This window comes from Anser cygnoides, chromosome 3, assembly GCF_040182565.1.
Source record: "Anser cygnoides isolate HZ-2024a breed goose chromosome 3, Taihu_goose_T2T_genome, whole genome shotgun sequence".
Classification (NCBI taxonomy): Eukaryota; Metazoa; Chordata; class Aves; order Anseriformes; family Anatidae; genus Anser; species Anser cygnoides.
Window position 1 is genome coordinate 41430312 of NC_089875.1, and position 12687 is coordinate 41442998.

Sequence of the window (12687 nt, forward strand, 5' to 3'; positions counted from 1 at the left end):
AATTAGAAAGAGCAGTTGATACAGCTGACAGTTGTGCTGTCATTCAGAAGGACCTGGACAGGCTGGAGAACTGGGCTGAGAACAATCTCACAAAGTTCAGAAAAGGGAAAAAGTCTGGCACCTGGGGAGGAGCAACCCCCAGCAGCACTTCACACTGTGGCTGACCAACTGGAAAGCAACTTTGCAGAGAAGGACAAGTTGAATATGAGCCAGCATATACCCTTGTGGCAAAGAAGGCCACCAGCATCCTAGGCTCATCAGGAAGAGCTTTGCCAGCTGGTTGATGCTTCCTCTCTACTTGGGACCATTGAGTCCACATCTGGAGTGCTAGGTCCAGTTCTGGGCTCCCCAGTACAAGAAAGATACAGACTTACTGGAACAAGTACAGCACAGGACCATGGCTGCAGCATCCTTCATGAGCAGAGGGTAAGAGAGAGCTGCGACTACTCAGCCCAGAAAACAAAATGCTCAGAGGGGATCTTATTAGTTTGTATAAATACCTGATGGGAGGGAATGAAGTAAAGACAGCCAGACACAAAGAAGAAGAGGGAGGCAATAGGCACAAAGTAACACACATGAAATTCCATCTGAACACAAGAAAACACTTTTTACAGTGAGGATGGTCCAACACTGGAACAGGTTTCCAGAAAGGCTGTGGATTCACGGTCCTTGGATATATTCAACACCCATCTGGCCATGGTACTGGGTTATCTGCTTTAGCTGACCGTGCTTGAGCAGTGAGAGGGACATCTCAAGAGTTCCCTTCCAACCTCAACAGTTCCATGATTCTGTGAATTGGGCTCCCAGTTATTTAGATTAAAAAAAAAAAAAAAAGACCAGATTCATCCTCCAATCACCTCCAGTCACTGTAAAAGACAGGTGTTTGTCTTTGAGTTAAGATTCCTAAACTATGAGACATCTTTGTTTAACAACAACAACGACGACAAAATAGCCCAAAGTAATCTTACTCCTGCTTCAGGAAAAGTGTATTAACTTCTGTCAAGATAAAAGGCAGCAAGTCTTTAAAGAATAAAGGTGCCTTAAGAAGGGCATAAAGGTAGTGTTAAAGGCAATGTCTGCAGATTACTGTTTAAGAACAAATCAAAACAAAACAACAAAAGAATAAAACAATATTCCGAAAATATTATTAGCTAGTGAAATGAGAAAAAACAACATGCCAAATATAAATTGTTTTGACTGTTCTCCTTTACTCTCTCTCAAACTGTTGAAGAGAAAGTCAGATGAGGCTAGATTTCATAGAGTGCTTTAAAAACTGCCACAGCAGCTTCAAGGTTCAAGAAAATGAGCTTTTTCACTTCTCTTGTCTAGTGCAATGGAGTGTAAAATAAATTAACTGCTGTGTTAAAAGCTTTCTCAGCCACTGATTAATTTTGTTAATTATCCGTAGCATGATCGTGTGCTTATCTTATCATCATTTACTATGTTTCATTTCAAAATTCTCTTAACTGTAAGTGCAAGTGATTTGTAACGAGCTAGTTTAAGAGAGTTTAAGTTAACATTCACATATTTTCAGGTAATTATAAGTAATATATTTTCTCAAAGACCAGTATGGCTTCACTAAGAGGTTCAAAGGAGGCTGGAGTTAAACTTTAACACATTAAACGTATTTCTTCTTAAAAGTTATCACTGATTCTCTTAAATGATGAAGGAGCAATGGCATAAAAATATTGATAAATCAGTTTGTTTTATATAAAACACTTTATCAAAGTATTTTTATAGATAAAACTGAGTTGCTATTGGGCTTCTTCAGAGAAAGAGGACAAAAAGAAACCTCAAGAGAAAGCTTGAGACAATATAAACATGTTGTTCCCTGTGCTCCATAACAGCAGTAGAGAAGTGCTTAGCTTGTGCTTCACAACTTTTGTGGAAATTATGAACAAATATTTTATTTATTATTTTATTTTTTAAGTGCTTAAGCTTTTTTAAGGGGAGAAAAACTATGCTGGGACACACACTGCTTTCAGGCATAAAATACCTCCATTTTTTCCCCTTTTCTTGATAACTAACAATGAAGTTTTGGACTTGGATCTCTACTCTCCAATCCAACTTTCCATCTACCTAGCCCAATGTTCTTGTCAGTATTCCTGTTCTTTTGCTACCACTTGCACTATTTTACTGTGTCATCCCACCATCTTCTGGATCAATCTCTTCTGATACAGATCTACTTTTGTTTCTGTCATGCACAAAAGCACAAATCTTAGATTTGTCTATGTCTCCAAATCTCCTTTTTTTCCCCCTCTCAGTGCACTGAACATACTGGGTTGAAAATATATATATATATTGATTTATCCACAGCTATGTGGCATCCATCTACTTCTACCTATGGAAGATGTTCTCAAATATTGCCAAAAAGCATTTACCCATTAATATTCCTTGAATACTAGTACTACTCATGATCCTACATGGTGCCTCATAGATGGCCATTCCTAACATCCTTTTAAACACTTTTTATCCTAACTTGTTTCTGGTTTTCCTTCAATATTGTTGGCTAACCCTTAGGACTGTCTCCATCTTCCCACATCAGTATACAGTGAGTTTTCCAAGACTTTACTATCAATTCAAACCATAAGGTAGCCTGAAATAACAAAAATTGCATTAAAAATATATATATATATTTCAAAAAAAAAAAAAAGAAATAATGCTTAGTTGATCTTTCTTCCCTAAGTTCTCTGAACTACTCTATTCTCTAGTATTTTACATAGTTTTCTCTCCATTAATAAGATCACACAACTAGGGATCAACCTGACTCTCTCTCAGATTAGGAAAAAGAATGCCTAAAGCATTTTGGATCTTTTCCCACAAATTTGCAAAGTATCAAAGCCTGCTCAGCCTTTGAAAACTCAATATTCCAGTCTTACCACTGCAATTCCTCCTCTTTCTGAATTTCTAATCAGCTCAAATTTTCTTATAAGCTAAAATATGTCTGCACCTGCTTGCCCATTAGACTGTGTTAAGAATCTCTCCCTTTTCTATTTTCTCAGCCATAAAAAAGTCAGTATTTCTAATCTTATCTTGAATAGCCTACAAAATCATGTCCCTCAGAAATTACTATCACACCTCATACCCCAAATGTTTGGCCTTTCTGGACTCAAGCTCAATAAATCTCCTGTAAGCAACTCTGAACTCTCTGCCATATAATCCTTTTACCAGTAGCATTTTCTCTTTAATGGTCTTTTTAAAGCCTTAAAACCACTTTTGAAGATCCTCAGTACCTCTCCTATACAGGAGATTGACCACCACAAAGCATGGGAAGAGAGACTACATTGTGTTTTTAGATTCTAAGTAAACTAAGACTTTCTATATTCTAAGCAATCCCTAAGCTACAGTTGCTGTGGGTAACTAATAAATAATACTTACAGCAAAGAATTAAAAAAATGCTGCTATACAGTTCTGTAAATCAATGTTAAAAATAAAAGTCATCAACGGAGATGCAGAACACCACTAGATGGCTCTATATCATTTAATAATGGTATGGATTTTGGCTAATGAAAGGGAATCTGTGTGACATGATTTATGCATCTCAAAAACTGTAGAGGTTCATAAACTGTTAAACTTAAATCCCCAAAATACATATAAAACCTGTGGTTGAATGCAATTCTAGTCTTTGTTTGAGGAAGACTAGTTTGTGAGACACTTCTGCAAGTCCTTTACTCTGGAAATTTTGCAACGGGATTGATGACACTTCTCAGATGCAAGGATTGCACATACGTTCTTTTCATTTAATTTGTAACTCCATGCACAGAGCTAGCTCAAAGATCCTCTGCATCTTAAGAAAAAAAAATTAATTGATTTTTCTAGCCATTCATTCCTAAGGAAAGACAGGTACATTTGGTTCTCAGAGCTGTAAATGACGAAAGGGAATTAATATTGTTCAATGGGATTTGGATAAGATGGTAGAAAAAGAATGTGCTTTCTTTCCCTCTCTCCCTACCACCAGACAGCTCCTTTATCTTCATAGGAGTCAAACACCTCCTGCAACAGCCAACTCACCTTCTCAGAACCATGCAGAAGTCATACTCTCTCTCTATGCAGTACCTCTTTCCCACAGTAGGAGGGGAGTGGGAAAAATTAAAAGATTATGAATCAGTCTTAAACCCTACAGACTAACCACAAGCAGATTTAACAGAGACCATGGTGTTTTGCCACAAGCACAATCTACTCTACACAGCAACAGATTATTTTGCCTGTTCAGCAATCCATCCCTGTTACAGATTCATGGAACCAGTTTAAAAATGTAGCCTCTCATAAAAACTGAATCAAACTATAGATGCTGAAAACACTGCCCTACATATCAATAAAATAATCAGACTAGCAATGGTGCAATTTCAATCAAAACATTGCTAGGAAATGAGTTAAAGTTTAATTATAGTCTATTGAACTTTGAAGACCTAAGAAAATAACAGAGGCTTAAATGCTCTAACAGATTATCTAATTCGACAATTTTTCTGTTTGAAAACACAGAAATTTGGTTTATATGCATGTCTTTGAAAATGTTATCTTTTAGTTTTAAGTATTTAAATAGAGGATTGTATGCTAACTGCAGAATCTTTCCTTAACTATTTGAAGTTAAAACTGCGAGAACATAAAATTCACTTCTACTGAGCTTACATATAATCTTTTTCTTAGCAATTATGCTATTCTGTTGTAAAATAACAAAGATAGTACTAATCAAAAATATTTTAATTTAAAAATGATTTTGGATTGGGGCACCTCAAATATAATGAATGAATGTAAAGTCAAAGGGTAATATAACAAGATAATACATAGAAAAGGGCCTATTAGCTTTGAAAGTACTCTAACTGTTTAGGTCGTTTTACTGGACCAACAAATCAAGTAGTGAAGTGGAATAGTCTTTAATTTCGAGAGAGAGAGACAACAAAATTGTTTACCATGATCTTGGTCAGGAGCTTCCAGGTTGTAACCATAGCCTAAAAGGGTGCGGACTGCTTCACGAAGACTGTCTTTGTTTGACTTCTTCGTCCGATCATCCAAAAGAGCATAAGGTACAAGGCGAGGATTTCGTCGATTTTTCACATCCTGTAGAAGTACGAAAAATCAAATTCAATTTCAGAAGCCATACTCTCTCTTAAAGATAAATTGTGCTGTAGAAATAGGCAGGCATTGCAGGCATTTTTTATTGCCCTTTTAATGCAAGGCTATCTGCCTTTGGGCTCATCATAGTGAGTAAACACTAAAGTGCAGTTATTAACCAGTGCTTTATGAAATCCTACCAATGAACTTCCTTCTAGAAAAAGAAACATTACTGGACAGGCATTACCTGTGTGCTAGAATGGCTAACAAGAAGATAAAGATAACGCATTGCTGATGACACTAAGTACTATACCATATCAGCTCTAGTTATATTCAGTGGGATGGCCAATGTCAGGGTAAGCACAAAGATAATTTGAGGGGCTCTCTTTCCATACTTATTCAAAACACTTTTAAGCTGACGTTCCTTTTTTTCCAATATTTGATTCAGTACATCTGGAAAAAGGCTGCTACCAAAATAGAATGAACCAAAAATGTACTGAAAAAACTGCTACAAGGAATTATTACTTCCTTGATAAAAAAGTGAAAAAAATAATTATGTGAAAATATTCACATTAACACCAGAGATGAAACACCATGGTTTAAAATTATTTGTCTTGCAAAAGGCATAAAAGGATAAATATTTTCCTCTGAAACGCTGCTTGTCCAAAAGGACATCATGAAAAATTTTCTTTAAAAAATGAATCAGAAATAACTGGAATAACAGTTAACTTCTTCTAAGAAGTATAACTTCTCATCCATAATATTAATTACAGTTAGCATAATGACCTGGTAATTGCTATAGCAACCATTAATGTACATTAATATATGGGCAATCAGCAGATAATGATATATGATAATAAAATATATCTAGAATATTACTTCCTTTAGAAATGCCTAAGCAAACAGTTATAGTATGAAAAAAAAAGGCATAAAAATATAAAACAAACTCAGATTTATAGATTATTTTCCTTACTTAGGTCTAAGTTTATTTAACATTGTGACCTTGACCTTTTTCACTAATTCACAACTGTGGCTACTTCTTGCAGTATGAATAAGAGTAGGGATTTTTCTTTTAATAGTTTTGTTCTTTATTTCCTGTTATTTGTCTATCTAAATTTTGAATGGTACACTTATTGCTGACTTAAGAACTGTTATTGCTATACTCATCATAAGATTTGGTACTTATAATCTTCCAAACCTCTGTGGTTTAAGCATAGCAAATCAAAAGAATGATCCTATACAGTAACTGAGTTTTGCACAGTCATAATCAAGTCAGTAAGAGAGCTGATTAGCTAAGAGTGGTAATTTTTATTAAGTATATTTGCAATTTGTACATAGACTTAATTCTTTTTATTCACTACAGAAAAGTTACTGTTTTGTAGTGTACTGCGGACTTTTAAGAGATGGATAACAGCTTGATTTTTTTTTTTAATTTTTTTTTCCCCTCCAGAATTTACCAGGTTTGACAGTCTAATGCTTCATCAGAAGACTGTGTTTTGTACAGTGTTTGTCTGATACAGTACTTGTTCACTAAGTCATGTGAAATAAAATAAATAAAACAACAACAACAATAGAAAACCTCAAGCTTGTTGATAAAATTCTGTTTCAAATGGTCTGAGCTGAGTAGCACACACGAAATTTATATAATTGTTTGGCTTTGAATTCAGAACCTATAATATCACAGTAAAAGAAAATAAAGAAGCCTAGGTATATTATTACACAACTTTGTTTCTATTGAGTACAACACAAACACCACATATGGTCCTTTACAACTGAATTTGGAGTAAAGTAAAAGAAAGCATTGCAGCCACGAAAAGTCAGTATTACAATATACAATGTATACAACAGATTTAGTTGTATTACAGAAAATAGAATCAGAACGGTTTGGATTGGAAGGGACCTTTAAAGATCATCTAGTCCACCCCCCCTGCAGGCATTAATTACAATTATTATATTTATAGTAATTGGATTACCACACATGTAGTTATTTGTAGAGTACATGTGAAATAGGCAGTATTAAGTCAACATTGACACTAAGCAAATATAACTCTTAATAGTAGAAAAAAAGAACTACAGAAAATACACCCAAACACACACCAACATTTATAAAGGAGCCTTTTCATTACAGGTAATGAATGCTACTGTAGAATAATTCACAGAGAAAATACAACTTGAGCTGCAGAACTGCATTAATTCATTCAGTGAATATGAGTATGTGACATGTAGATAATTCATCTAGTACAAATTGTAGCTTTCATAGACAGATGTCATGTAAGAGTAAGATAGAAACAGGAGCGTCCGTAACGTCTACAGCAGCACAGAATACCAGTCAAACTGTAAACAACTCTAACAGAAGAACCTGTTAAGAGACAGTGTGCATAACAATGTTGTATTCTTCAGAAGTAATTCAGTAACAAAAAAAAAAAGCCTTACATAAACCTCTGAAAGACATCTGAAATGATAAAGAACAATATAGTTTTCAGAGCTATAAAATGATATTGCAAACCTATGCAGTCCTGGGCCTTCCCAAAGCTCTGAGAAGTTCAGGATCACCAGACTAAAAGGAACAAAACACACATACACACACACACAAAAAGAAAATATATATATATATATATATATATATAAAATAGTGCCTATCAAAGAGAAAGATAGGAAAACACTGAAAAATTAAAACATGGATTAGGAAGAGTGCAGGAATGATTATAATAAGTCATTGTAAGTTTTGTGATTTAAAGCATTAGAGCTGTACAGATACATATTCTATGTAGTACTGAAATGATTTTGTTCTCTTAACCAAAGCTGTTAAATGACAAGCATAAAGTTAATGTATTTCACCACATATTCAAGTGAGAGACAGATGTGCTGATGTTTTCCAAGCTTCATTTGCACCATTATAAACCCTCATTTCGCAGCTGTGAAAGGATTCTGTTTGCTGCTACGTGTGTGGATCTTGCACTTCCACAAAGATTTTTGAGCAACTGCCACTATAAATGCTATTGGTGAATTTGCCAGCAGTGCTGTCAGAAACTCAGCTCAGTGAGCCAATGTGTGAGGCACATACACTGTCAGCTGGGTCATTTATGTATACTATAAATTTCTTATCTGGTTATCCAGAGGCCTAGCTTTTCTGTGTTTACCATACCTTTAACCATAAATCATTAATAAATCATTAATAAATCATTAATATTAAAAAATATTTCATAAGGTAAAAATAATTCTGAATTCATATTTAGTAGAAAGTTATTTCAAGGTCCAAGAGTCATTAGAATTGGAAAGCACACTACAGTCCTAACAAAGTTATATTCTTGGCAATGTTAAAAAATATATCCTAAATGTAACCACCCATAGCAGAACTTGCATTCCTAAACTGGCTTTCTAGCAGTTCGGTTCGATACTTAGAAGTACATGTATGCTTAGAAGTATGCGTACATCTTCAACCATCTTCACTGAGGATTGTACACATACAAAATGCCTGGCAGAATGTGCTCTCACTGTAAACTGAAGGAATTAACATATTAATACAAAAAAGGTAAAATGTGAAAGTGATGTAACAACATTATTTTTTTTTTTTACAAGGACAAGATGCATCTTTCTATACACTTAATGACAAAATAATTGACAAGCTTTAAACTTGTCATTTTTTCCATACATCTGTATTTCCTCTGCCAGAACAGTACCTCTCTTCATTGCAGCAGAAGACAGCCTGGGAAGACCAACTCCTAATCACATAGTGATTATTATCCTACAAAATCTTACAAAGTAAGAATCTGGCTTTAAAAGACCAAACTGTCTTTCACATTGAATTTTGAGCCAAACTGAAAATGGACATTATAATTGCTTCACAGCCCTGACTACCTATCCCAGGTCAGGAACAATGTTTTTTAAGTTGCTCTTCACATATTAGGAAGAACTTTTTAGGTTTCTAACTTTTACAACCAATTATTAAAGCTGTTTTGTTTTTTGTTTTTGTTTGTTTGCTTTTCCCTCAATTGTTAGGTTCTTCAGCCACAATACAACATGTAGAAAAAGCAAAACATCCTTTGACTAAGCTATCTGCATAAGTAACAATACATACAACCAAAATCTAAAAGTCAGAATCTCTGGATGCGACTCCCACAATCAGTATGGGGACTTAAAAGTCATATATTCAGTAAGTGGAAGAGGACTGAAATTCTTTTCATTTCCTTTGTGATCTCTGAGCTCGTCTCTTTTATGTAAGTAAAACAGAAAGAAAAGTCGAGTTGCTCCTGTATAAATAATACCACAGACTTATGTGCAATATATGCCTTGACAACAGATATATGCCAATTAGAACCAACACTGTAAGCTCACAGGCGGGTTCTGAATATTTTCCACTCTATTGGGAAGCTTTAGTCACGAATGCATCCTTTTATACTTCAATGCTATTTTTCAATCAACTTGTTATGGAAAATCGCTTTTCAAAAAACAAGTTAAGTAACTCAGGGAATTATGATGGTACAAAATGTCAAAATCTATACATGTAGAATATTTTTAAAAGCCCTCTCTCATAGCAGAAATGTGATTACTTTAATTGACTTACACCAAGGATATATTGCTCCTTTGTCTGTATCTACCTGTCTTATCTGTCTTCAGTCATTTACCAGTTCCCCAGTTCAGAGAAGACAAACTGGTAGGCAACCATTTTCTCCCTTAAAGGGACACTGTCAAGTACATTTCATACTGATTTTGTGCTTGTTTTTCCACTTACCCTTGATATTTAATATGTTCTTGTAAATATAAATTTGTATTTTCCTACCTGTTTTGTTCCTCCTGCTCCTTTCATGGAGCAACAAGCTACCCTGTCCTACTGAAAAATACTTACTTGTTTGTGATCTGTGCCATCACAGCTGTCAACACAGTTCTGGGAACAGGATTTATTAGTTAACTTGTGCTCCCTCTGCTGGCTGGCTGGTTGGCTCTGCAGCAGCAGAACAAAAATACTGTATATAGTCACGCACGAACAGCAGTGATCACTTGTAAAGAAAAAAATCCTGACAAGCAGTGGTGGATTTAGAGGAAGAAAAAGTGCGGAACATGGAAGGCATTTTCCCCATCAGATTATAACAAGAAAAAAATGGGTTATACATGAACTACTTGACAGTATCCCTTTAATTTTTCATATTTTATAATCCCAAAACCGTGAAGCATTCATAATGGAATAGATCTTCTAGATCATCTAATCTATCGTACAGTATGATTCCTGTTTATAACATATTTCCCAGTCATTACTTCATCTACTTTCAAACCTCTGTAAATTTCTTTCCCTTAGGAAACTATTTCACAGCTCTGTATTATCTGTTTACAGTATTACACAGTATAGCACCATGTCACTTCATTACAGTACTGTAACATGTCACAGTAATTTGATGGGATGAGAAAATGTAGCCCATGAAACAAACACATTGTTGGAGACAAGCAAAAGCACACAGCAGCATGGACAACAGCTAGCAGCTTGCCATATGGTAAGTGTGCCAATTGAATGAGAAGCATCTTTGCACTGCACCCAGAAAGGGGCAGCTTGCTGTTCTGCTCTCCTCTTTCGACTTTTAATGAATAGTATTTGTTATCTGAACATTGTATGCACTTTTGGAATTCAGTTGCCTGTCATTTCTACAAAAGAAAATAAAATTACTTATTTTGAAAAGAGAATAAGAATTGAATTAAGAGCAAATCAACATCAAAACCCAAAGCATGGCTTCCACAGGACATACTTTTGGTGGTAAAGTTTTCAAGGACATCATCCATCCACTAACCCATAAATGAGACTAATGTAATTTGTCTGCTTAACATGGGGAGTAGAGAATACTGATAATCTTGCCGATCTGCTTCCTGAAGTTCATGAACATTCCTGAGGTCTCGATGGTCTTTAACAACCTGAATATGTTGAAACCATAACTATGACACTGCTCACTCCACCACTGCATTACATTCTCAACAACAGTGCTCACTCAGCACAAAGAAGTCTTCAGTTGGAATGAATCAGACCCAACAAAATATTTGATTGTTTAAAGCAGAAGTATCCAAGACTGCAAACTTGCAACCCCAATTAAGAGGCTTTCCAACCATAAGTGTATCCGGCTTCATAGCCATTTAAGCTTTTAATTTTTAAATTCTCTAGGTTCTTCTTTGCACACCTATAATTGTCTTTCTCTTGGTAGGGAAGAACTGTTCAGTATCGATCATATACCTAAGCCCAGTTGAGATTCAGAGAACGATTTCCTCTCTTTCAGAGGATGACCTGGTAGTCAAAATCAGAACCTGATTCATTCCGTCTTCTTTAAGCATCTCAGAAAACCTAACAAAGGGCTTATAATCTTAATTTAGTATTTACTAGGTCCAAGTGATAGTGATACTCTATATATATAACAATCAGTCCCTGGCCATCAAAAGAATTTAGATACCTACACAGTTCAGTAATTACAAGCCTAAAGTGTTCAAAACTATACCTCTATCTTCCACAAATATTCTCAACAGCGGACTATCATTTGTAGTATCCAAGAGCAGATTTCATTTGCATGTTGAGCTCTGTCATCCAGTGAGTAGGGCAAGGAGTCTAGGAAAGGTCCAAGTTCCAGCCTAGCCTCCAGGACAGTAATTTAAGTCAGAGGATAAAACACAGACAGCTGACCAGTGAGTAGGTAAGGTCCTCCTCTTTCTCTCTGCCCTCTTCCAGTGAGCCTCCACAATGCCACAGCTTTTTTAGATTCAATGGTAAGGTCAATTTTACCTATGTACAGCACTAACAACTTAAGAAAGACTTAAGGATTCTTCTGAAATTTAGTAGCAGTGTTTGATTTCAGGTGTTTACATGCCTTAGTGCATTTGTCTAATGATTTTTTATTTTTTTTTTAAACCAAAGCTGTAGCCTGGTAGCAGCTCTGCTGTCTTTCAGGGACCATAATAAAACTCACAATTATTTATTACCACATGAAGGCTCTTCAAAAGCAGAATCTTCTATATCAACAGACACGTCAAAACATATATAAGGACAGTGTATAAATAGCTTGTGTAAATGTAAAGGAGAAATCTTTTTCTCCATCTCCCATTTCTGTTATATTCTTTTGCTTATCATTACCAACCTAATAACACTCAAGAAATCTTTGACATCATCATTTAGCTGCCTTTTTCACATTATATCTCACTAATTCAGAAAACATGTAATTTAACTGAAAATTCTGTCCAACAAATACAGCAACATTATTTGTGTTTTTTTCAAAGATGCACACATACACCAAGTAGGTTAAACTAGACTCAAGATCTGAGAAACCTTATTTACTACATATGTGGGTTTAAATTTTCCCAATGCTACTTAGAAATGTAATTAGCAAACAGATGCATTTGATCCCAGTAATTTCTTAACTTCATCTTAAGAAATAATCTGTTACAAAAATAAATTTAACTTTTGTTAGTGGTTCTATCAAAGCTGTAAAAATTTCCCAACTTTCATTCACTTCAAATTCTCTGATTGGCAAGGCCCTGCATTGAAAATGTTTGGCTTCTGGGAGAAAAAAAAATTACAGGAGGCATAGTGTAAATTATTGAGTTCATTCTTTAATATATCAGAAATATTTATTGGGAGAATCTTGAGACAGACAGACTCTCATTCTAGAG

The 12687-nt window shown here is 35.1% G+C and overlaps 1 protein-coding gene across 13 annotated transcripts in view; it reads right to left on the reverse strand.

The window, feature by feature from the left end:
- Positions 1–12687, reverse strand: part of RYR2 (ryanodine receptor 2) — a 421309-nt gene that overhangs the window by 160099 nt on the left and 248523 nt on the right. For all 13 annotated transcript variants that reach the window (XR_010830264.1, XM_066993993.1, XM_066993989.1 and 10 more), the window contains one exon: positions 4911–5058. Coding sequence is in view for 12 of the 13 variants with exons in the window: in XM_066993993.1 (XP_066850094.1) it covers positions 4911–5058 (148 nt within the window). In the remaining variant the exon portion in view is untranslated. The remainder of the gene's footprint in view (positions 1–4910; positions 5059–12687) is intronic.